General features: G+C 42.5%; 1 protein-coding gene and 1 long non-coding RNA gene across 34 annotated transcripts in view; one reads left to right on the top strand and one right to left on the bottom strand.

Annotated features, from left to right (window-relative positions):
* MAML3 (mastermind like transcriptional coactivator 3) overlaps positions 1–26,789 on the bottom strand; it is a 599,968-nt gene that overhangs the window by 214,079 nt on the left and 359,100 nt on the right. Inside the window, exon 1 of one of the 33 annotated variants that reach the window (XM_049097289.1) lies at positions 4–198. The exons of the other annotated variants lie outside the window; for them this stretch is intronic. Coding sequence (XP_048953246.1) covers positions 4–24 — 21 coding nt within the window. The 5' untranslated portion in view covers positions 25–198. Of the gene's footprint in view, positions 1–3; positions 199–26,789 lie in introns of those variants that run through there. 33 annotated transcript variants of the gene reach the window in all.
* On the top strand, positions 172–25,794 carry LOC112669308 (uncharacterized). Its single transcript, XR_003142163.3, has 3 exons — positions 172–310; positions 3,376–3,455; positions 25,390–25,794. It is a non-coding gene; the product is annotated as an uncharacterized LOC112669308 (long non-coding RNA).

The following is a 26,789-nucleotide window of genomic DNA, read 5'->3' as shown; positions in this document are numbered from 1 at the left end:
TACATCCCCACAGAGTCTGGTCATGCTGTGACCAGGGCCATGCTGTGGTCTCCAAGACCGAGAGGTGTTAGAACACAGACAATGACATATTCTAGAACTCTGATTGCAAACCTTTTGTACTGCCCATAGTCACTGGCTGCGCTTGGGATAGATGGGGCAGGAAGACTAAGTCCTGGGTATCCCAGAGCACGGGGGATCTTCTAGGTGGGGACACCCTAGTGACCACCTAGTCCAACTTTATCTGAACAGGTGAGGAAGAAAGGAAGGAAAAGGAAGCTACACTCCAGAGCTACGGAACGATTTGCTCAAGGTCAGAGGCAAGTTGAAGCAGTTGAGGCAAGCTATGGCCAGAACCCGGGGTCTATGATCCCGTTAGCTCGGCGTCTTACACTTACTCAGGCCGCTCCCGACCGGATAGCCAGAAAATATAATGACGTCCTAATGCACACACCTGCATTACACTAGCATATTACATTTTTTTAAATTTTTATTGGAGTTCAATTTGCCAACATATAGCCTAACACCCAGTAGCACATCACATGCTGCAGTAGTGCCTGGGTGGTGAGACACGATGGGACCGTGGGAGCGGAGCGGTGGCGGTGGTGGCAGTTAGGAGAGGGGTGAAACACTTTGGAAGCCTGACACATTCTGCGATGCTGGCACACTTTCATTTTGCCTCAAGGGCTCCACAAGGGATCAAGATAAAACCCAAAATTAAAACAAAAATGGATAATTCAAATCAACAGAGGCCATCTTTTCTTTGACAAAGGTGCTTTAAAGATACGCAAGCGAAAGATGTATTTTACATGCTTACATATTGAAAGAGATGTATGACGTGGATTCTCATTAAAATAACGAGATTAATGTACGGCCGATGGTATTACGCCTCCCCAGTGTGCAAGCATCTCTGGATATACACCAACCCAATTAATATAATATGTGGCACATCTATTGTCCTTGCCGGACATAATGCCACTAGCAGTCTTCCAAAACCTCGATGTATCTATGACTCAAGTTGTGTGTCACCAATACTGTTGCCCCCTCTGCGTCCTGGGAAGACCGAGCTGAAAGTCTGTGGTCTCCACACAGCCTTGCTTCCTCTACCTCCTGGAACACATGACGCCTTCACTCACGAAGACCATGGCCACATCACTCACTCCTTGTTACTCTTCATTCTCCACATCTTTTCTGAGGCCACCTCTCCAGTGACCGTCTCTTGTGTGTGTTTCTTCCTTTCTCGCTGCCACAGACTCGTTAAGGTCTCGCCACCTCTTATGTAAACCATGACTGTGAAAGCCTTGTACGTGTTCTCATTTCTCTTCATTCTTGACACAGGCATCAGAATTATTACCCTAAACCACAACTCCAGACATCATGGAGTTGCTCAGAAATCATGGCTCCTTGCGGCCTAGTCCAAACTTCTTGGCATAACGGTCTGGGATCTCCAAAAGATGGTTCAGTCTGGCTTGCCCCTTTTGACCCTGTCTTCTAGGCACCCCTTGGTATTCCCATCATGTACCTCTGCGCCTACTGACCTCAGTGCTGGAATGCCCTGTCCCACGTTCTTATCCGCACCCCAGCCCCGTTACCCTTCACCAAAGCTTTGTCTATCCCTCCCAGCCCAGCTCTACAGCCTCATACTCCACAAATCCTTCCCTGAATCTCTCAGCTATAATTTGCTTTCTTCTCTCTTGTGCTTCCATAGTACTTTATTAATATCTCTACTGAGAACTCTTAAAACATTGTTCTATGTCTTTTTTCTCCATTCAATTATACATTCCTTGAGGGCAGTGGTACCTCCCATACATCTGAACGAGGCACCAGTGTAGAGCCTTCCACAAAACAGGCTCCCGATAATTATTTGTTGAAATGATTTTGAATGTACCTCTACATGTGCCAGTGCTCCAATTTTCCAATCTGCATGGCTTTTCTGCATTTTTCAAATTGTTCTGTAGGTGCATCCCTTACACCTTCCCTTCTTTCCCCCTCCCCTGTCCCCCTCGTGGTTGTTTCATTTAACTTGCCAGAAACTGCCGTCACTTGTGTTTTGGCAGGCTTATTTAATCCACGTTTATCCTATCCATCCTACGCCATACTGGCACAATATGTGTCTTAGTTCGCTTGGGCAGCTAGAGAGTGGGCAGCTCATAAACAAAAGAAATGTATTTGTCATAGGCTTGGAGGCTGGAAGTCCAAGATCGGGGAGCCAGCACGGTCAGGTCAGGGCCCTCCTCCAGGTTGCAGACTTCTCTTTATATCCTTACGTGATGGAAGGGGCAAGGCGACATTCTCAGCCATGTTTATAAGGGCACGAATTCCACCCGTGAGGGTCTACCCTCATGATATAATCGCCTTCCAAAGGCCCTACCTCCTAATGCCATCACCTTGGGAGTTAGGTTTCAACCTACGAATTTCGAAAGACAAAAAAATTCAGTCTGCAGCAATGTCTACAGATTTACTAGGGCACTAGAGCAAAGGATGACTGGAATCTGTACTCCCTGACTTCCTGACTATGTGACCTCAGGCAAGGTACTTAAGCACTCTGAGCCTTGGTCTCCTCTGTGGGCAGAAAGGGACAGTAACCCTCAATTCTGTGAAGACGATTGTGACAACAATATAGGCAAATCAGCTGGTACAGAGAAGGCAGGCTGAGAAAGGAAGCAAGGTGTTTCCTGAAATCTGTGTTAGCTGCCTTGAGAATGAACGCTGAGGCTCATCTTCAAAACCGGGCTCCTTCCTCAGAGACCCACTTCTCCTCTCCCCAGCACACTGGATTCTGAATTCCTTCAGACAGATGCTATTATTTACCTCTCCTCACATGCACAACATGATGCAATGCCTGGCACATGTCACCCTTCACTTTAAGAGCACAGAACAGTTCCAACTCCATTTATGCCATGTCCCAGCAGCACAGAGATAGGATGCAGGGAACTGCTGCTGTTCATTAAGCTTTACTTGTAGAACTCAGGAGTGGGCTCGATCCTCAGACTTCGTTATTAATGACGTTGCCCTTAATCTATGTTAAATATAGATCATGAATGATGCTGATGAGTGGGTTGTATGTCATATTTGTGTTAGTTCAATTACAATCATAAATTAAGAAGCTCTGTACCCCTACTATGTAGATTGGGTCTAGGGTTTCATTATGATGACATAACACTCTCTTAGTTTTCATAAAGACATGCTGGCTTTTTTATTTTGTTTTCTATTTCTAGATTTAGTTGTACATTATTGGCAACATATGCTGCCCAGATTCCAGAACTTGGTAATAAATTATATTTATACCATCTTCGAAAATTCTTTCCAGGGTATAACATTTTCTAGCCTACGTTGTTATATGCGTTTAATCTTTGGTTTTCCTACCATGTTATGCAGATTCTGCAAAATGACCCATAGATTCATGAGTGTATCACCGTGAGTAAGTTTCTCTGAAACAAAGCCGTCAACACCCAGAGGTAGGTCAATGAATTAGGTCTAAGATTTTCATCAGTGCTTGTACTATGACTGTAAAAAAAGTTTCCTCCCCATCTGTCACGCTATAGTCTATGCCTGGTGCAGAAAACCGGAACAATATTAATTTGTGGTGTGGGGGGTGGTGTGGTATTGGAATCTTTTTTTTCAGAATCAGGGGAGGATTCTGGAGGCAGAAATAATAACAGTCAGACATCAACCAAGGCATGTGTACTCACACGTGCATATGTACACCTAGGGGCATAAGCGTATGTTGTGTACATGTGTGTATGCTTGGAGCACTGACACATGCCAACCCTCACTAGGGGCAGCACGTAGAGGAATGATCAGCCACTGGGCCCGTGGGCCTCATACGGTCTTTATAAGTTCAATATGACCACACAACTGAATGGACTACACGATCCTCTCTTACTTCACATTAGAAATCCTCCAACCCCAAAATAAAGGGGTACGGCATCAGAATACAACCCAGAGGATTCCACTACATGCTTTCATAGCCAGGCTAAGAGATTCAGAAGTCCACTTCCCACTTCCCACTTGCTATTTGCCCTTCTACAAACATGCTGTGGCCCGATCCACCATATATGCAGACTGAAGTATGATCTCTGTGATTAATGTGGACATGAAGCTGGCCAGAAGAATCATACCAGAATATCACACCTGAGAGCCACGATTTTATGACCACGGCATGAGGCCCCTGAGTCCCCTTTGTCTTAGCTTGGATCTGACTTAAATCACTCATCAGAAAGATGATTTAAATCAAACTTCAAGAAGATACAATTTCGTTTCTTTTCCCTCCAAGGTATGCCCCTGTTGTATATATTCCTAATATTAATTACAGACAACTCAGGTTTCTAGTTTTCCCATGTAAAAGAGATAACAAACAATACATGTAAACTACATAGAAACACACGTTGGGGCAGTTACATTTGCACCCTGAATTATGATTTGGCTATTTTGTTCCTCAAAGCTAGATAGAGCAGGTGTCTGTGAAGTCACAGAGGGACAAAGCATTTCCAGTCTGACAGGTTGATTTGGGCATCAGGTTTTACTCTGCTGTATTTGAATAACAACCATCATAACTCAAAACAATCAATATTACTGACTTTTTGCAAAGTAAGATGTTTGTATAAACGTGTTTGTATTTTGATCTGTTTCTTCAACAAAACACATAGAATTTTTAAGCAAAATATACAAAATCAAGATTTATTTTATTTCTACCTGTGAAATGGGGCATTGACAAAAATAAAAAAGAATGTTTCCCTTAAATAAAATGATTCACCCAAAATGAAAAACTTAAAACACAGGGTTGTTTGGAATAGCATCTCATTCCCTCCATTCACATAACATTAAAGAGCAGAAAGCTTCCTCTGTTAAGAAGGAAAAGTTTATAACCTTTCTAGCACATGGAGGCAAAAGAAGATTTTGGAGGAGCCAGGCACGATGGACAGGAAGACAAAAGGGGTCTCACAATTGATGGGGCCTAGAGACAGGATCCCAAGAGAGGTCACAGATCGCTAGGGGCTCGAAAAGTAAAATGCCCATGCTTTGAAAACAGAGAAAAGAAGTAGAGAAGAAACAAACCGAACATTAGAGAAGAATAGGATGCCATGTAACTGAAGCCCTGGGGCGGGAGGGGGATGGGCACAGAGGACGGTCTAGGGCACAAGGAGAGAAGCCTGCCTGCTGAGCACTCTGGCAATTCTAGGGAATGACCAGTTCTGGGATCCAAGTGATTACGGGGACTATCATTTTGGCTAACACCACACACAAGGAGCCAGGACCAAGAGTGGATGTGCATCAATACCTACACTAAACGCATGCCATTTATTTACTTAGAATATGTACAATGGAGAGTTTCTTATAAGAGCAGATTTTATATGCTAAATAGATAACTTTCTGTTGATTGTCCACAATCTGTTGCTAATACAACATGGTACTACAGGGTTAGGTTGCAGGCCCAAAGACAAAAATTTTATTTTATTTTATTTTATTTATTTTCTTTTTAAAGATTTTATTTATTTATTCATGAGAGACACAGAGAGAGGCAGAGACACAGGCAGAGGGAGAAACAGGCTCCCTGCGGGGAGCCCGACGTGGGACTCGATCCCAGGACCCCGGGACCACACCCTGAGCCGAAGGCAGATGCTCAACCACTGAGCCCAGGTGTCCCCAAAGGGCAAAATCTTAAAAAAAAAAAAGAGGATCCTCCACCCCAAGCAAGCCCTTGGCAGTGATGAAGACAATCTTCAGGAAGTTCTGATGTGAGGTCCACTTCCCTGCCTATTAAACTTTAGTTTCTAGATTAAAACTGAATTATTCTGAAGCAGAGAACTCTTCCTATCCCTGCAGATTATGTGCATTACCATTTTACCTGCTTCTGATGAATTCAGATGTTTAAATGACTCCCACAATACACGGATGTGACTTCATCTAAAACCTTGTTAGGAAACACTTTTTAAAGATGTATTCTTAAGCTCTGAAGTTCCATACTTGGTATTACGGATTGATGGTGGCTGGGTGCCAATTCCTCTTTTTTAACAGGCAAACAGTTATCCTATACGAAAACCAAAGCACAGACAAGACAGCGTATTTCACGACGGTATTTCACATTTAATTTAAAGTCAAAAGTTTTAATTGCATGGAGATATTTAAATGTCACCAACTCATCATGTTAACTTTAAACTAAGCGTCACCAACTTCGTTCCACTGAGTTTCGACAGCCTGATCCTAGGTAGATACTTGATAGATGTTTGTCGGAGGCTTCTTTGCCCCCCAGATTAATAAAAGCAAAATCAAAATTTTATTGGAATTGTTGCAATGTATTAACTCCTCCAAGAGCATGATTTGGCCAGCGCAGCTTCATCTACCTACCCACACGCATCGTACCAATGCATCTATTCAGGCTGTGGTTTTTAATAAGCCTCCATATGAAACAAACAAAAAAAGTGGAAGGTGTTGCCTGGGAACTAATAGCAGTAATAAGGAGCCAGCGGATCGCTCCTTAATAAGCGTATGCACTGCACATCTCCTCCGTCCTGATTAACTACATTCTATTTTAGCACCAGACACTTTCTAATGAGAAAATGTTCAGTTTCCCCAAATGGTATGATGGTAGACTCAGAAGAGAAAATATCAATAAACCCCGTGAACAGTGTACCCCCACAATGGGAGCTCGTAAGTGGTTTCATCTTATTTCTATCTCCATTTCTTTTGAATTAATCATTCAATACACCTAATATGAAAACTCACTATGTGCAAGGTGTGGTCAACTCTTATAGTCAGAAGCTCAAGATACCATATGCATCAGATTCTTTAAAGGTGGTTTTTAAAAGGTGAAGCAGAGTTTATTAATTACTCGACACACCGTCCACGCTGATTCTTTCAAACTCAGGGACTGTGGGTTTGAGCAAATGCTCATGGTTGATATGCAGGACCCACAGCTGGAATCAAGTACTTCTCGGTCTGTGTAATGAGCCTGACAATGTGAATAATCGCGATGCAATAATTTTTTCAATGCTAAACACACAGGTATGTACAAACACACAAGGTAACCCCTGGAATAGTCGAGAAATAACTATCTCCAACATGTAACGGTGAATTCTGGGGATAATATGATGAACGCTGCAGATTTTTTTTTTTTTTAGGATAAATTTCCACGCTGGATAAAACTTATTACTAGTAGAGTAATCAGTGCATTACTTAAGTAACCAAAATGAAAACCTTCTAAATAGGCCCAACTGACATCCCTGGTTTTATTCAAGTAAATAAATATCAAGTAGTATGATAAGAGCTAAAGGGGATGAATAAAACATGATCCCTGCCTTCAAGGAGCTTATCAGCTCACAGAGGGTCAAGAAATACTGTACTTCTTAGTTACCCTCCATCAACTCCTACTGATGCTTCAAAAGGAAAACAAAAGTAACACCTGCATTTTTCCAGCCAAAGTAAGCTACACACACACACACATGCATGCACGCATGCACGCACATGCACACACACACACCCTTTACAAAAGCAAAGTTTGCTACATGCTATAATTAAGCTTACATCCTGGCAGTAAAAACATGAAGTTTTATTCTAAATATAGAGGAGGGCTCTCCGCATTGCAACCTCTCTGACTGTGGTTGTTTAACTTCAGTTATTGATACATCAGTGTCAGCTTTGCATTAACGAATCACTTTCTGAAAACACAGGTACAGTGGACATGAAAACCATACTGCTTTTTGTTGGGAGTGGAGATATTCTTTTTTTAAAAATATTTTATTTATTTATTCATGGGAGAGAGAGAAAGAGGCAGAGACACAGGCAGAGAGAAAAGCAGGCTCCCTGTGGGGGGCTCAACATGGGACTCGATCCTGGGACCCCGGGACCATGACCTGAGCCAAAGGCAGATGCTCAACCACTGAGCCCCCAGGGGCCCCCAGGAGTAGAGATGTTCCTAACATCTCTGGTGAGTGTTCTCCCAGGTTTGTCCTTCCTATGGCTCTACATGGCTGTTCAATGGCATTTTTCTTCTTGTTCTCAAAGTAGTGAGGTCCTGTTGCCACACGGATGTGAGGCGCAATCCCTAACCCAATTCCTAGGCCTCAGTGTTCTACGAGGGCCATTCCCAAACCTCCTTCAGAGGTTAAGAAACTTGGCCATGGCGGAGACCCTACACACACAAGCAGCCATCGTGGACCTGGGGCAAGTCCTGCTCAGTGAAACAGCCACTATACTGGCACGCAAATAACTTCTTAACGTGTCAGACTGGGCTCAGTATTATTTAATAAAAGAACTACAGACCTGAGGGCAGTTCAACCCACACTTTGCAAAACATCTAGCAGAAGAGAAGGTCGGGCTGATTTTAATGTGTGAGACTTAAAGGCCATTAGAAGGTAGTGGTGTACGTCTGGGCTTCCGTACTCCTGCTACCTGGAAACACAGCGCCTGCCACGAACCTGGGGCAAGTTCACCTCTCAGTTTCTTCAAATGGAAGAGAGGGATCATAGTGGTACCTACTTCTTTGGAGTAAAGATTACACATGATGTGATAACATGTAAAGCATTTAATATGGTGCTTGGCACGTAGAAGATCTCAATAAAAGATAATCTGATTTCTTATTTAGAATTTTTAGGACAATAAAAGCTACTGCTCTACTCTGAAAACGTCAAACACAACATATACCAAAAAAAACCCAAAACTGATGTAGAAACCCCTGGCAATTTACAAAGATAAATTAGATGTAGGAAGGACATTCCCAAATACGCCCTCTACTCTACCCCTACACTTCATTTGACTGTTAGGAACAATTGACAGGCCTTTGGGGGAAATATTTCAGCTTTGAAATAACTGCTTAGAAAAGGTATAAAAACTAAATTTAACTGCCTCTCCGGCAATTAGACCATGGCCACTGCCACATCTGCTATTTGCTCATCAGGAAACCGCTTCCGAGACATTTAACATTCATAGGTGTATTAGCTCATTATTAATATGCTGAAAGTTCTCTGTGACACTATCAACTACAGCACAGAATCTGATACATGGAGGCTCCATCTTGGTTTCAATTCATCTAAGAGGATTATGAGCAGAATTCCCTAAAGGACAATACTTCATAAAGGAGTCTCGTACGTGGACTACTTCAGAGTCAGATTTCAACGTATATCTATCTCTAAAAACTTCTCTGCAACGATCTCAATTCTCTATTCACACTTTTTGTCTTCATAGTCCCAGGAAGTAAGCATAACCACAGACACCTACGTGGCACTCTGTGTAGACGCATACATTAATGCATTTAATCCTCATGGCAGCAGGAGCCCCCGGGAGGTAGGAACTATCACCATCACCCCCTTTGTACACGGGTGGATACTGAGGCACAGAGAGTTTCACTACGTGCAATCATGCCAGAACTGGGATCTGAATCCAGGCAGTTTCATCCCAGGGTTCAAGCTCTCCCCTCTGGCTATGCAGCCTCTGGGCCTTACTGACCTGTTTCTCAAAACACAGAACTAGTGGTAGAAATTAATTACTCCCAGCCCCTTATCACAAGGCAGTATCAGGAATTGAAGTCCTGCTCTCTCCGTGCTCCATGCTAGCCCATGTACTATTCTTCTGACATCAGGTAAAGAGCACCATTTCCAATGAACCTCTTAGATCAGAGGTTATGCCAAGAATATCTGACACAAGCAAACCAGCCAACATGTCATGGAAACTGCTTGGTTTATAACATAACTTTCATAACATTTGACCTATGGGCATCTGAATAGAATGTTCCTCTTTCAATGTACAAATTCCCCATGCGATGGCTACTTTTATGTGTCCGCTTGGCTGGGCTATGGTGCCCAGCTGTTTGGGCAAAGGGCTACGGTGCCCATCTGTTTGGGCAAACACCCATCTAGATGTTGTTGTGGAGGTTATTTTTTCAAGGCGTGATTAACATTTAAATCAACAGACCTTGAGTAAAGCAGGTCACCCTCCTTAATGTGAGTGGCTCTCATCTAATCATTTCAACACCTTAAGAGTAAAGACTGAGGTTTCCTCAAAAAAGCAATTCTGCCTCAAGACTGCAACATGGAAACCCTGCCTCAGTTTCCCATCTCCAGAGTTTGGACTTAAGACCACAGCATCAACTCATACCTGAATTTCCAGCCTCCTGGCCCGCTCTATAGATTTTGGACTTGCCCGCCTCGATAACTATGTGAGCCAATTTCTTAAAATAAACTTCTCTCTCTCTCTCTCTCTCTTTCTCTCTCTCTCTCTATATATATACACCTATATATAATATACACACATATATTTATATGTGTGTGTATATAGATATAGATATGTATATATGTGTATATATTATATATATTTCTTAATATTTCTTAATATATTTAATATACAGAATTTTATAGTAGTTTATTTCTTAAAATAAACTTTTTTCTCTCTATATATATATGTGTGTGTATATATATGTGTATACATATATAAATATACACACATATATGGAGATTATATATATGAAATATAGACCTATATATCTCATATATTCTCACATATGTCATTTATATGTATATTTATCTCATATATACCACAATGGGAACAAGATACATATATGCCATGAGTCCATATACCAGTTATATATATATATATATATATGTGTTATCTATCTATCTATTTATAGATTTACAGACACACCCACACACCTCCTATTGGGTCTTTTTCTCTGAAGAACTACCTAATACGCTGCAGGGCCCACGTCCATCACCTTTAACATAGAAGGCTCTCAGGAGAGCAATGAATTATAAACAAGTCCAGCCTCAATCCTAATTTCCCACTGTAGTTCTTTTTTTTTTTTAAGATTTTATTTATTTATTCATGAGAGACAGAGAGAGAGAGAGAGAGAGAGAGGCAGAGGGAGAAGCAGGCTCCATGCAGGGAGCCCGATGCGGGACTCGATCCCGGGTCTCCAGGATCACACCGGGGGCTGAAGGCGGTGCTAAACCACTGAGCCACCTGGGCTGTCCCCCACTGTAGTTCTTAAAAGGAAAGATGAAGTTGGCTACTTTATGTCCTAGCCCACAGACAGCAAACTTTCTGGAAGTGGGTGACACACTCTCTCTAATTCAACTGTGGTAGACTCTAGCCCACACGCCCTCTGTGAATGGTTGTGGTTTGACAAGCTACGAAGCACACATGCTTGTCTGTGGAAGCTCCCCAACAGGGCCCCAGGGGCCTGCTGCCGCCCAGCTCTGAGTCCGGCCAGGCCCTGTCCTCTGGGCATGGGACCACCGGCTTTCCATGCCACTCCGGGCCAGCCTAGGGGACCTGAAGAGGCAATCTGTAAGCCTCTCCTCCCAAGATCTTGGAGAACTACTACCTGGTTGCCGTAGTGGCTCCCAACTTTTATCTGCATGTGGGTTTGGTTGCTATAATCCAGTTTTGCTTGCCGCAACCCTCCCATCTTAGCTATTCGAATTCCTCTCCTGTTCCAGCTCCCAAAGAAAGGTCCCGGTAGAAAACCAATTTTATTTCCTTTTAAGAAAAGATCTCAACAAGCGGAGCCTCCTTCTTCCCCTCTCCGTTCTTCCTCCCCATCCCACCCAAACCGCAAACGCCTGTCCTTTGTAAAGAGCCTGTGCCGGGAGCTCGGAGGATGTCACACCAAGAAAATCCAGCGTTGCCCAGAGCTGTTTTCCTTGTGGCTTCTTCAGTAGCGGGCATACTGCTGTCAGTGTTTACAGTCAGCAATTTTGAATGTGCTGACATGGAGATTGGTGACCACAGAGTCCCTGCAAACCAGCCAGAAAGAGAAAACAGATGCGGCGATGCCAAGGCCAAGGCAATGCTAGGCCTCTCTCCTCCTTGCTTCCCCCAGGTCAGCCAAGGAGGCACCGGCCGGCCCATGGAGGCCAGAGGGGAGGGATGAGAGCAGCTCTCCTCCTCTTGCTCTCTCCTGGTCTACCCAGCTTCATCCCCGGGTTTCCACACTGGGGCTGACCCGTGCAGAGCTGTGGAGGAGGGAGAGGCCCGTCCCCTACATTAGGTCTCCCTCCCTGCTATGGGCTGTTCGGAGAAGAGGGGACGAGGGGAGGACAGGGTCAGGCTGCTGTGTTCCCAGCGGCTTTGTGAACCTCTCCCTCTCCAACACTTCACTGACAAAAGTTCTTTATGCTGCTGATTTGTTTTTGTGCATTTTTTTTTCTCTGGGAGCAAAGGAAAGTTTTGTAAGCAAAAAGAGTGCCAGAAAATTGCTAGGTAGCAAGTCTAGCATGAAAGAGAGAGAGAGAGAGAGAATTAAATTAAAGCTTGAAAAGGACTATTATCACTTTAATGTTTTATAGGCAGGCTGGGATTTGGGGATACTGGAATCCCTCTATTCTTGGCTCTACCTGGGTTAGATAATTGGGAAGTTATGTAGTCTGAGGAGCTCAAATAAATGAAGCAATCAGCTGGATAGTGGGTCTCCCAGTCCACAGACATGTGATGGAGCAGTCCTGGCACCTGGGCTCCCCCATTAGCAGGGACAAAAGCTGAAATGGATCTTTGGCCTTCTGTGTAAAGTCATGGTCCTCAAACTCTTATAGGCCACATCTACAGCACAAAAATCCATACCAAATTGCCCACGGTACTTCCACATATCAAGAGGAGGAAAAAATCCCCTGCAAGAAAATCAGGCACATCTGCAGATAAAACTATTGCAGAACGGTTAGCTATCCACCCGAGATGTGTGCACCCCTTCACCTATGTCAATCTGATTCTGGTAAGCAGATGCCCAGTCCAGGACTACATGTCCCAACTCTCCTTGCATCTAGATGGGAATATAGGACTTAGTTCTTGCCAAAAGAATGTGGGCAGAAACAATGTGTGTCATTTCCAGGGCTGATCCATTAAAAAAACTCAGGAAAAGGTCCAGCAATCCATAAAAAAAACAGAAAGAGGTCCAACAATCACCTAGCCTTTCTCTTTTCCCATCCACCAGCTGGATGCCAAAGGTCCTAAGACCTTGGGGGAACTTCAAAACGGGAGGAGCTACTTGCTCGTCCAGCAAATAAATGCCTTTGTTGAACTGTTGCATGACGGAGCAATAAACTTTTTTTTTAAGATTTTATTTATTTATTCATGAGAGACACACAGTGAGAGATAAGCAGCGACACGGGCAGAGAGAGAAGCAGGCTCCATGCAGGGAGCCTGATGAAGGGCTCGATCCCAGGACCCCAGGTCATGCCCTGGGCTGAAGGCAGACGCTCAACCGCTGAGCCACGCAGGCGTCCCAAGCAATAAACTTACTGGTAAGCTACTGGAGATTTCAATGTTTCTATATCATGAAAGTTACTGTAACTGCACAAAATCACTAAGTGACATCAGAGGAAAAGTATCAGTTTAATTAGACACAATGGCACAGATGGTGAACACGGTAGAGATGCAGACCGTGGTATGGGCACTACCTAGGTTAAGGGAAAGAAACATCTTTCCAATATATACAATATACACACCTACATATATCCTTATATATGCCTGGGATGTGACTGGAAGGAAACATAAGAAAATGTTTAACAGTGGCCACCTTTAGGCAAGGAAAATGGGAGACAGGAAGAAAGGACGGGAAGGAGATTTACCTTTCATCATAGACTGGTTTTAACCTTTTGAATTCTTGTGCCTTGTACATTTATTACCCAGTCAAGAGTTACACTTAAAAAAACACCCATTCTGAAAGAATCCAGTTTTCAGACCACCTGGAGAATGCTTACAGACATACTATTAGTCCCCAGGGCCTTTTTCAAAAACCAGTGGTACAAAGTGTTGACATTTAAAAATACATAAAACTATACTTTTCTTGAAAACTCCAGGGATGGGTAGAAGTAGCTGCTATTCCCACAGCGCACCTGAATTCTTGGAGTGAACTTTTTCATCCTCTTAGAGACTCTTCTTTTCTTCCAGTGGTGACAGGAGGCTGGAATCAGAGAGGAGTTGTCCCTTCTGCTAGGTCGGGTTATTACTAACTGCACATTACAAGTTACTCACAGTGCCGGGTAAAAAGGATTCCTGGGCCTCTTTCCTGAAAATTCTGATTCAGTAATTCTGGGGTGAAGCTAGGAAACCATATCATTAAGTGTTAGTTGCCTTCTCTGCCCAGGCACACTTGGGAAACCTTATTCCCAGCTGTCCGTGTGTCCTATGTGCCACCTTGGGTAAGTTGCTTCACTTCCATATTTTATGTCCCTGGACTACAGATAATGAAATGTATGACCTATGAAACTCCAACGTGTCTGCTGCGACTAAGGGGATGCCGGTGAGAATGGCAGGGCTCCCTACAGGATGACATTATATACACAAGCGCCAATTATTATAATCACTGTTAGCATGTGTATTTGGCATTGCTATTTCAGGTTTTAAAATATGCTTTATCAAAAAGACTTCATTTTATAAGAGGAGTGGAAAAACGTGTCAGTGTTTCCATGGGAAGCCTTTGTAAGAATTTCTGCTGTGCAGCTAGGTGTTTTTCAGGGAGCTCACTTAGGGCTGGTCCTCCACCCATGATAAGAAGGGCTGTTTCCAGAATGCACAGAGCAGGGCTGGAGCCACAGGGAAGCCATGCAGGTGAGTCCATTGGCTGGAGAAGAGATATCTGGGCAGCAACTTGTTGTATGGGGTGGGTACTTTCTGGAACAGGGGTGGACGCAAGAGATTCACTGTGTATGAGAAGTGTCTCAAGCAGTCTAGCTGGTCCTGTACCATTTTATTTTCTGTTCAGCTCACAGGTCCCATCCTTATCATTGAATATTCTAAAATCTTTGGTACGAAAAGATTACACCCACACTCCACACTTACACCCTCAATGTAACTCAGATACAAACTGGCTCATGTCCCTTGATTACAATTTTTCTCTACCCCAATGATCCAAACAGAGAGAGAGGGCAAACTGCATAAATGCTTATTTGCTGAGAAATACCCTGAGTGACTAATAAAAGTTGTTTAGAATGACTTGATCGTTAAGAGTAAATCTCGATATTTTCCAAGGAATAACTTGAAGATTTCTTTTTAAAAATTTACAAGTTTATCTGCAAGACAGATTGGGGAGAGGAGGAAGAGAATTAGTAAATTTAAACCATAAATTTTCTGTTCATCTTTTAGAGATCAGTCTAATTTTTAAAAGATCAGGCCCCAAAAAAGCAAAGTGTATCACCATAAGGAAGGAAGGAAGGAAGGAAGGAAGGAAGGAAGGAAGGAAGGAAGGAAGGAAGGAAATAAAGAAAAATAAAGGGAAAGAGAAAAAAAGACAAATATTAAATGATGGATGGGTTAATTAACTAGATGGGGGAAATCCTTTTTCACAATGTATACATGTAATAAGCCACTGCAATGTACAGTAAACATCTTACAATCTTATTTGTCAATTGTACATCAATAAAGCTGAAATTAAAAAAAAGAAAAAGTCGACATGACCTAGTATGATAACAAATTGTTTCTTTTTCCTTTTTGGCAACCACCTCACACATAAGGTGCTACTTAAATTCCTTTTATCTTTTTTCATCCTTCTCAAACAAATGAAATGCCCAGGTTACAATATTTATGATGAGGTATGCTTAATTCCACATGGGCCCCATGCGCTGCATAGTGCCTTTAAATGCACCACCTTGAAGCCCACAACAGAGATCTCTGGGGCTCACGAGAGCTGGGTCTCATCCCTGTTTGGGTGTATGGGGGACTGCCCAAGCTCCCACGTAGTTAGTTTAGGACCATGCAACTAGTCTGGCCAAGGGCTAAGAGCAGAGAAAGAGTAGGTGTGAATTTTCCCACTTTTTCCTTCTGCAGCAAAGTCACACAACTAAGCATCAGCGTTGTCAGATGGCGGGGCCTTGTCAGCCTGGATCCCTGAGTGACCGGGTGGAACAAAGCCTCTCTCTAGCCTTCTCCCACTGACAGGAGTTGGAAATGCGGCAGGAACGTTCGTTGTGTTAAAGCCAGTGGAACCAAGGGGTGGGGTGGGGGGCAATGCATTACTGCAGCATAATCTTACCTTTCCCAATTAATCAAAACTACTGGTTTAAAAATCTCTGAGCTCCAGTCAAGACACCAGACTTCCTATCTGGATAATTAGTAGGCAAGTCATCTAATTTTTCTGGGCTTCCGTTTCTGTTGCTGCTGCTGCTGCTGTTGTTCGTTTTGACTGCAAAGGGGGAATAATAATTTCTGACATGTCTACCATTCAGGGATGCGTGGGATCAAGTGAGTTTTTCCAAAAGGATTTGGAAATCTGTAAATACAACCATAGATGTAAAGTGTCAGCAGCACAGTTGCTGTGGATTTATCTGGAGAACTAAAGGAGCTAAATGTGACTGCTTATTTGGGGGTCAGTTATTAGAATTCACTGCTTCATCATTCTTAAAAAGCCAAGCAATACACGCCGGTGATAGATCAGGATCACGAGGAGTCCAATTCTGATACCACTTGGAGAATAATTCGTTATCTTAAAAATGTCAGGGCTAGCTGAATGGTTTCAGAAGCCTCACATCCAGCGAGCAAACTCAACTATTTGCCTCTGGCATAAAAATAAAGGAAAAAATAGAGGCCCCAAATGAAAGGCTTGGCACAAAGCCCTTTATTTCCTCCCACAGCCTGTCACGGGGGGGGGGGGGGGGGGGGGGGCAGGGAGGAACAGAGAGATTGGGCATTCTAGACTCCACCCCTGCACAAAGAAACAGGGAGAGTGGTGCACATTCAGAAGGGATGGTGCCAATCTAGTCTGTGTTACTCTCCCAGAGAAGTCGGATTTCTCTACAGAGGAAAGGAGAAACGGAAGAGATGGCCTGCACACAGAGAAGATCTAGAAGCAGGGCAAGGATCGGTGTCCCCTGCCGTCCCTGACCCTCAGTGCAGATGACACAGCTCCCCAGATGGATTTGCAGAGGGCCATTCCCCCCCAGCTGCTGAGGCCGCAGGATAACCTCACTTACTAAATGCCAGGTGCTGACATTTTAGAGATCCAGAGACCGAGGCACAGCAGGGCGCAGTCACTAGGGTGCACGACTGGAATATGGCAGGACCAGGAGTCAAATCCAGACCATCCAGTTCCAGATGCTGTGGCCTTAACCACTGCATTCATGAGGAACACAAGCAGGGAAGGGAAATGGATGCAGTCATGGCCTGCGACATGCCTGGCAACGGGCTTCAGACACATTAACTCACTTTACCATCACGTCTATTCTAATATGTTTGGGATTCTTACTTCATTTACAGTAAAGAAACAGGAGCCCAGAGAGGTTAATTAACTGGCCCAAATTCACCCAGCCCACAAGTACCAAATCAGAAGCCAAATCCTACCTGCTTCCGGACTGAAGTGGGACGATTTATGGCTGGAAAACCAGAGTCTGGGGAGGGAGCCAAAAACATTAAGAAGGTAGGAGAAAGAAAGAGTACAGAAGGTGGGCAGAAGCTGGTACTCCTGGGTTCTAAGACCTACAAATACAGGCTAACTCCTGGCAATAGATTTCCCCTCCTCACAGAGCCTTTTCGTCCCTAGTAAGAAAGGTGGTGAATGCAGTGTTTGCACCAAAGAAACTCAGGCCTTGCCCATGAAGCAAACCTTTTTAAAGTTCAGCAAATGGAGAGCTACTATGAAAGTAGCCAATTGGTTTTGGGCTGTCTTTACATCTTCTCATGCTAAATTGTTATGATCACATACTTCCACATTTCCTAAACTTCTGAATCACTGAATAATTGTTAGTTGTTCTGTTGTTGTTATTTTGCATCATTTGCTAATCCTCAGCTAAAATGTTCTCCCAACCTTAAGCCAGAGAGGCGCAATGTAATTATGACACCGGAGCAAAAAGAAGCTCATTAACATACCCGTGACTGACACGGAAGATCATTAATTAGGCATTCTGAGCATAAGTATATATGTATAAATTAGCATCTATTCACCATTTAAACTGTAAGAGATTTTTCATATCTGAATATTAACTATGTTGGAAAATTACTAAGTTTTCCTGAGTGAATTCCACAAACAATACCCATCCCTGGTAACAAAAACAGTGCGAAAAGATTCTAGGAGCAGAACCGGACACAGTGGAGGAAGTCAAGTAACATGATTACTCTTCATCTATTGTCTTCATTTACCTCTTTCCTCCTTTTTTGGATTTTTGACTGCTCCACCTGTTGGGAGCTTTGTGCGTGGACCCCTTTCTGTCAAGAAAGCTTACACATGGGACTAGCACTGATATTCTAGAAATGCTTTCCCTATGTCTGTGTTCTGTTATTGTACACTCATTTATTCCTTCAACACATATTTATTGTGTGCGACCCATCTGCTGAAGACAATGTACATGGACGTGGCAGTTTCTACTCTCAAGGACTTTACAGTCTAGTAGGAAGGACGAGACAAAGTATACACATAAAGCGATGATGGAAAGCAGAGAATTACACTGCCTAAGAGTGCCAACCCCACCCAGAGGAAGAACGGACTTCTTCTGGCAGGGAGAGGACTGGAGGACGCTTCACGGAAGAAGTGGCATAAAGGAGGAGGAGCGGAATCACATCTGGCAAAGGTCGGGGCATGCAAGACAGTCACCTGCTGCAGAAACCAGTCAGGTCAATGTGTATCTTCACACCCAGCTCTTGAACTGTGCTACTTCTGCAGCCACCAGAGATCCCCCTGCATTTTTTCAATGTGTCTAAAGTACCTATCTCTCCAGGGCTCTGGAAAACTACTAGTATCAGGACCACAATGAGGATAATACTCTATTGTCCTTCACATACATGACAATGATACTAATTACTTTGTAGAGCTGTGCCTGCATTGTTTTTCCTGCAGTAGGGTTGGATTCGTGCCAGCAAACCCATCATTCTCTGTTGATTTCTCTTGGGACTGGTGGCACACTTTTGTAAGATGGCTATCCAGGATGAAAGCTGGAATTCGCAGTTTTTAGACGATTTTTTTTGTTCAGGTGGAGCTAACGAGTCTATGTGGGGAATGAACGAAGAACTTGGTCTTTTGGGCACCACAGTATAAGCACCGCAGTTCACCAACAACGTTAAGTTTCACTGATATGTCTTCTCCAGCAGAACTAAAGCTTTTTAATAAAATCTCCTATATGAAGAAAGGCAGCTAACTGGACAGCTTGTAAATAGGTGAACAACTTGTATATAGGGTATAATCTCAAAGCCTCCATAGTTTTTGACATCTGCCTGGACAACCTAGGTAGCCCATAGATCAAAGGCCCAGAGGATGGGCGTTTCCTAAATGTTGATTGAGACTACACTCATGGGGATTCAGGCTATGGAGCTTCTTGTTCTGAAATCCTTATTCTGAGGCCTCCACAGCACTTAAGTCCCTGAAATACCTTTTACAGGATTCAAGACGTATCTGCTTCATATCGGGTACTACTCTATGGCAGAAAGGAAGGCACCTATCAAAGTTAGGTTTCAGGTGTACTCATGGAATTAAAAGATGAAGCGGCCAGCAGTGATTTTCATAAACATGTGAGCCTTTTTGCCTTAGCTATTGGCGAGTACTGAAGTGTGTGAGGCACTCGAGTCCTGAAGGAGATGAACGAGTTACCTATAATGGACTAATCTGGAAAAAACATCAACTGTTTTTTTTTTAAAGATTTATTTATTTATTTATTATTTATTTATTTATTTATTTATTTATTTATTTATTTATTTATTTTAGACAGAGAGAGAGAGAGGGGCAGAGACACAGGAGGAGGGAGAAGCAGGCTCCATGCAGGAGCCTGATGTGGGACTCGATCCCAGGTCTCCAGGATCACGCCCTGGGCTGCAGGCAGCACTAAACCACTGTGCCACTGGGGCTGCCCAACATCAACTGTTTTTGAAGAAAGAACGATCTAGGATCATGATTGTTGATTTCTTCCATGCTCCTAGCTAAATATAAATCTATCTTCTATTTGTGGGGCAGATTCATGTAGGACAAGTATAAATATTCCATCATTCTAATGGAAGTACAAGTTTCTAAGGCCATTAGAAACTACCCATGATTAAAATGATGAGAGAATTCTTACTCTTAGGGCATTATAATGGAAAAGAATTAATTGAAAAACGATTCATTAGGACATTATATATCCTACCCCATGCCCAGCATGTAGTAGAAACAGAGAAAATGGAAAACCATAGTATCACATAGTTGGAGAGAACCATAGAGATCCAAGTTCCTGTTTGTCCTAGAAATTCAGAGGAAAAGAAAGCACGGCAGTCTTAGGTCATTTCAAGCAGCCTAAATGGGGGCAGGAAGATACAGAGTAGGGGTTACATAAAATGAGGAAGTTATATGATCTTCATGGTAAAAAAAAAAAAGCATAGCTTGATTCTTGGAGGTATACACATGGAGAAAAATCTGAGATAGATAATCTCAGCAAAAATTTCTCAAATTTTATGTGTCAAAGAAAGAATATAGGGACTATATAGGAATATATGGGTGGCTCAGTCAGTTGAGTGTCTGACTCTCATTTTTGGCTCAGGTCATGACCTCCGGTCATGAAACTGAGCCATGAGCTAGAGTCTGCACTTGGCACAGGTCTGCTTAAGATTCTCTGCCTCTCCCTCTCCACCTGCCCCTCCCCCTGCACACATTCTCTTTTTCTCTCTCCCTCCCTCTCTAAAACAAGTAAATAGAATCTTAAAAAAAAAATACAAACATATTTTCCTGTGTACATCTGCTGAAATGCATCTGTGTTAAGAGATGATTGGCTGCAGCCAATGGTTGCATTTGCCCTTCTCCCTCACTACCTTCTAAAATCGGACAAAGCTCTTCCCATGGTGGTCTTCTAACAAAGACGGAATCCTGGATTTTTATGCTGAAGCTCCTCTGCTATACCAACTGTAGTTTAGTAAAGCTTCACAGAAAGAGATATTCTGAGCCCAACCTACGGAGACACGTCCCAATTTAGGCTGCGGAATGAAAATTACAGGGCAGCCACAGAGGCAAGTTTAAAATTAGGACAAGCTTCACTTTGGGCCTCTTAAGCCTCAAAGAGTTAGTACATGAGGCAAAGGAAAATGAAAAGAAATATATAACAGTAGGAACTAAAAAGCAAAATCCCCAGACTTCTGTTCCTTGCTATGGTCCTCCTGACATGCTAAGCTTTTTGTCCCCCTGAAAATCAGCAGCACAGAGCTTTTTTAGTTCTTCAGCTTCATAGGAGCCACAGTCTGCAGGAGCCTGCAAGGAAATTCTGGAGGTAAACAAATTGGGATCATCTTGGCTGGGAAAGAAGGAAGAGGAACTGGGGAGTATCTTCCCCCATCCAAGTCCTTTTGCTCAAATCCCTGTCGCTCAATCCACAAACTTGCCCAGGACTAACGTGGAGGGTAGTTCCATGCATGGAGCCTCCTTGGGGTATGCCTAAGTCACCAATTCCAGGCCAGTGACAGATTTGAGGTTGCAGGGTAACAAACTGTCACCTGTTTTGTTGTTGTTGTTTTTTTTTTTTTTTGAGGTTTTTATTTAAATTCCGGTTAAGAAACTGTCACTTCTTGATTGCCCTGCCGGTGAACAGTGACCACCTTCCCTCAGAGGTGGTCTCTGGGGAAAGTGACTAGGGTACTAAGGTGTATTTACTTCTTACCTCTGCAATTTCACTGCTCTGCTTTTAAAAGTTAAGAAAACACCACCTACACTTACTTTCTTTTGTGACTGTTTTGACTGGGTACTATGTTTGTAAAGAGTTTGAATTCTTCTAAGAAATCCTGTGATTACTAAATAGGGAAGGTATTACTCTTACTATACCACAAGAAGGGTTATTTTCAGTGGAACATCTGTTTTCAGAAAGCTCAAAGGTATACATGTTCAACCATCAACAGACAACCCTCCATTAGATTATCCTGAAGCAGGTGCCAAGTATCTGAACGGGGGAGGAACACGTCGGATGCAATTGTTCCTGCAATGTCCCACAGTGGATACATTTCAGCCCCCTTTCCCACAATCATTTGTTAGTCAGATTCACTTCCTAGCCTGGCTTCTTGGAAGTAGCTCGTCTTCTACGTGCCTTAATTTCTGGTTCTACATTCTGAAAAGCCAGAATGTGGAAGATCATAAAAAGTGGAAGAATGGTCATGGTCTTCGTGTTAAAGGAAGTGCCCACTTTCATTAGGTCCTTCTTTGGGAAAGAATTCTCAAAAAATAGGAAGTAGAATGGGTCTCTAAGTGAAGTGTAAATGCATCCCTAATTCATCAGCAAACTAAGAAGCCAGATGGATTTAGAGTGTTATGGCTCATCTAACATGGCCATGTTAATCCCATGACTTTCTTAGTCTAGAGTGCTAATAAACTAAATCATCATGGCAGTGGGCCTCTCCTGACAGGTGTTTCCTTTTAGATCACAAAACTCACTTTGTCAGAGTGATTTTAGCTCGACTCGGAGCACAACTAGTTACACAACTTGATCTCATTGAAATATTTGGCCCCTGCTGATATGTTCAAACAAATTCACCAGATCTTGAGTATGTTCTGGCAATTAAAGCTATTAAGTGAGTAGATAGAGAGCAGGTTATTTCATTGCTGGTTGAAAAAGCCAGCTTTCTTTTCTCCCCTTTTTATGTGACAGCACTGTAATTAGCCTTAATCAAATACTATTTGTGTTAGGTGCTGTAACTTTGCTTCCTTAGCCAGGAAGCTCTGCCAATCTAGAAGCAGAAATACAACTCTGGTCAAAAATCAAGAGGAATGGGTATGAGGTACATGGGAACGCAGTGCTCTCTTTGCAACTCTCTATAAATGTGAAACTGCTGTAATATAAAAAGTTTAATCTACATAAAGCAAGAAAGAGGGAAGAAGAAAGGAATGAGAAAAAGAAACGCTATTTAATGTAAGACTTGAACTTGAGCAGCTTACCATGTAACAACAAGCTTTAGAAACAGAGTTAAAAACATGGTTCCCTTTGGAGATTCCAGGTTTATTCTCCTACTACACTGAGGATACTCCAGTGCTGCCCCTTTTTCTTTTTCTTTCTTTCTTCTTCTTCTTCTTCTTTTTTGTTTAAACCTCCGCAATGTAAGCTCATAATGGAGACTGGAGCCAGGTAAAGGGAAAGAAAAGAATCATGAATAAAACTGATTCTTCCAACATCTACACAAACTTCTAGTTTGTTTCTGTGTGTCTCAAGCCTAATATTTCTTTCAATATCCCTGGAAGGGAGAGCTCTTCTTCAGACAGGCTGCAATTGCAGTTTGGCAAATGGGGAAGGCAGTGTTTCTCAAACTTTAATGTTCATATAAATTGTCTGGGGTCTTGAGAAACACCACATTCTGATTTCGTAGGTCTAGAATGACCCCCCAAGATTCTGTGTTAGTAGCAAGCTCCTAGTTGATACCAAAGCTGCTGGTCTATGGACCATAATTTGAGTAGCAAGAGTGTAAGAAACAGTAACTGGGGGAATCCCTGGTGGCTCAGCGGTTTAGCACTGCCTTCAGCCCAGGGTGTGATCATGGTGACCCAGGATCGAGTCCCCCGTCGGGCTCCCTGCATGGAGCCTGCTTCTCCCTCTGCCTGTATCTCTGCCTCTCTCTCTGTGTCTGTCATGAATAAATAAATAAAATCTTTAAAGAAAAAAAAAAAAGAAATAGTAACTGAGTGAGCGACCACAGCCGGTCCAAAGCAGAACCACAGTATCTTGTCTATATGGATGACAACAAGATGTCTGCATGAAGCAGTGGCCAACAAAAATAGACATCTTCTATTTTCCTTGGTCCATAATCCCTACGTCCAAACTTTAAAAGGACATTGGTAGAATGGCATTATATCATTGGTCAAATTGTCCATTAGCTCAGAGAATCCCAATAATAGAAGTAGCTCTTTATTCTTGTTCAAAGTGCCTGAGCCATGATAGGGAGGAATAAGGTTCAATGAAAAAGAAAAGAAACAGGGATCTGATTTTTTGTTCATTATTTTGACTATGTCTCTTCATATCTCAAATTCTGTATCTATAAATTATTAGCTACTAGAACTAGTAATATTTGGAGGTGAAGGGAAAATGCCATGCAACTCTGAGAGCCTCCCTAAAAGTACTTTATCATTTTAGGAGCTGGATCTTAGCTTTGTTCCACAGGGGTGACTGTTGCAAGACGAAGGACCTTCCTGCCAAACGGTTAATATTCACTTGACAAAGACAGGATTCATTTTACACCATCTAAAATGGTCAGATCAAACATTAGCCACTTTGAATAACTAAAAAACATATTTCTTACAAGTTGTGGAAAGTATTTTGGTAAATGCCACAAATGCCACATTTCTAGTTCTCCTCTACTAGTTGGGGTTTTTTTTTAACCCCTTTAATACAGTTTTTGAATTCTAGTGGGTCTTCTGCTTATTTTAGATTTCTCTCATATCTTAAATAATGCAATTCAAGTAGGTTTTATATCCAGCGGTGTGCAGGTAAATACTTAACAACCAGCTCTACAGGAAGAAAAGCCCTGGTATATAACTTTTGCCAATTTTGATGGTGTGAGTACTCCCACTATGGCTGATTTCAAGTATCAACCTGACTTTACTGAACAAAGAATTTGGAAAAAATATGCATAATCACACAAACCTATACGAATCAACTCTGGCATATAATAGCAAATGACCCCAAAGATATAAAACACCTTTTTTCAAAATTAAATTGCAGTAACAGAGGAGGGGTAAACGAATTCTATGACTTTAAGATAGCTTGTCTCTTAAAATGTTCTCATTTTGCTATTGAAGAGAAGTCCATAAGCCCTTGTCTTTATAAGCCAAAAATAATTCCCTGCTAGTGTTTTTCTTTAACGATAACCTCACAATCGGTATAATCTTATAAAGTAAGCCCATTTGGATTTTAATGACACAAACATGCTGAGAGTTCAGAATTCTTCAATATGACCTTGAGAGTTGAACTCTTCCATTTTTGTTTCTGGCTCATTCCAAGCTCTTCCTTCCATGAACTGTAAGGCACAGCTCTCAGTCAGCCTCTGTGGCCTTATGGGTCTGCAGAAGAGGCTGAAATCACTGTGGTTTTCACTGTCCCCTACAACTACCTCTGAGAATAACGGTAGCTTAGTATCTTTATTTCCTCTCCTATATCAGAAACAATCTCCTTCACATTAAATTTTTTTCTTTTTCTTTTTTAAGGACTTATTCATTTGAGAGAGAGACATAGCATGAATAAGGGGGAGGAGTGGGGGGAGAAGCAGGCTCCCTGCTGAGCAGGGAGCCTGATGCGGGGCTCAATCCCAGCACCTGGGGATCTCGACCTGAGCCGAAGGCAGACTCTTAAGCCACCCAAGTATCCCCAAACCCCATTTTCTATCAAAAAGTATACCAGAATGAGAAAACTACATGTTTAACAAAAACTCATAACATAGGAGCATTTTTCTGCACATTAAATGTATCCAACTCTTTGTAACATATCATTCCTTCATTGTACTTCTAACCTACCTGAGATTATTTAACTGTGTTTTCCATATTTTTGCCCACAGCACACCTGCTTAGTGAGGTTCTTACACGGAGGCAAACACAAACGAGGCTACAGTTCCCAGGATGGACGGGAGGAAGGCACTGGTGAAAAATATCTGGCCGAGGAATGTAATTAACTTGAAGAAAAACATTTGCATCGTGACTATACTCGTGTCTTTTTCCATCAGCAAAAGCCCAAACCAAGCAAACCAAAAGCCACTACCATTCGCCCACCACCTTGAACACAAATGATTTTGGCAGAGCGGTTGACATAAAAAAAATACTGCTTGAAACAAACCAAGAAAAAAAAATGCTTCCAATCAAGTCTTCCTGCTTTGCTACCATCAGGTTTACCTTTGTATCTTTTGAATTGCGTACTGTGTGTATCTATCAACTCTTCAAAAATATATATACATGTGGGCTTTAAAGTCTTCCTATTTTTTGAACTTTTAAAATTCTTTTTTCCTGAGCACCCCATTTATGATGAGCACATTAGGTTATAACACATGCAGAACACGGTGCAGTAGACCCCCTACCAATCACCAGATGTTAGGAACTAGAAACATGCAAGGATTTTTCATGTTAGAAAAATGGTGGAAGTCAGCTCATCAAGGCAAAACAGGCGGAGTATGTCCCTGCCTCTGCTTCTCCTAAGATGCATTTAAATTCACTAGGTTCATCTCTAGTTTGACAGGATTATTAATGGGATGGGCTTACCACTCCTGTGGATGGATCTGTTAGCCACAGGAAAGCCTTTTACTATCCTGGATAGGTCTTACCAGGGCCTGATGACTGCCAGCTGATCTTCAAAATAACCAGAGACTCTGGCTCGTGATCAGTTTCTAACAGAGTCAAACTAGTGACATTATGACCACTAAATTGTAGTCTAGCTTTTTTTTTTTTTTTTTTTAACAGATTTTTGACATCAACCAGTAGACTGGCCAAGAGGCTCGAACAGCGACAGAAATACTCATCATGAAAGAAAAAGTATTCACAATACCAGATCCTCTTGAAGGACTGTGGCAGAGAACTCTTGACTTCCCACGAGTCAAGTACACTAGCCCTGCTCCAGGAAGGTATTTAAAAGGAGACACGCAAAATAAGGATCTATTTGAGGGACAGACAAATACAGACATAGACACCAACATCACCGAAATAGCCAGGGGCATAGGTACATTCTAGTAAACAAACAAGCATTCATGCCATTTTTAACAATTGGGAATAAACGTAATTATGCATAAATTAAGAACAAAACACACACAGAGACATTCTCCTATTCTCTATCAGAAGAACCAGCAGCCACGGAAAAGAATGCTCTTAAGGAATCTTCACAGATCTTTTGGGATTCCTTACTGCTGGGTAAGAAGCAAAGGAGATATTAGAAGGTGGTGAAAGGAGGGACACACAGGTGTTCAAAGAAGGC

Source organism: Canis lupus, chromosome 19 (assembly GCF_003254725.2).
Source record: "Canis lupus dingo isolate Sandy chromosome 19, ASM325472v2, whole genome shotgun sequence".
Taxonomy (NCBI): domain Eukaryota; kingdom Metazoa; phylum Chordata; class Mammalia; order Carnivora; family Canidae; genus Canis; species Canis lupus.
The sequence above is the reverse complement of the archived record's forward strand: the minus strand, read 5'-3'. Positions and strand labels throughout refer to the sequence as shown.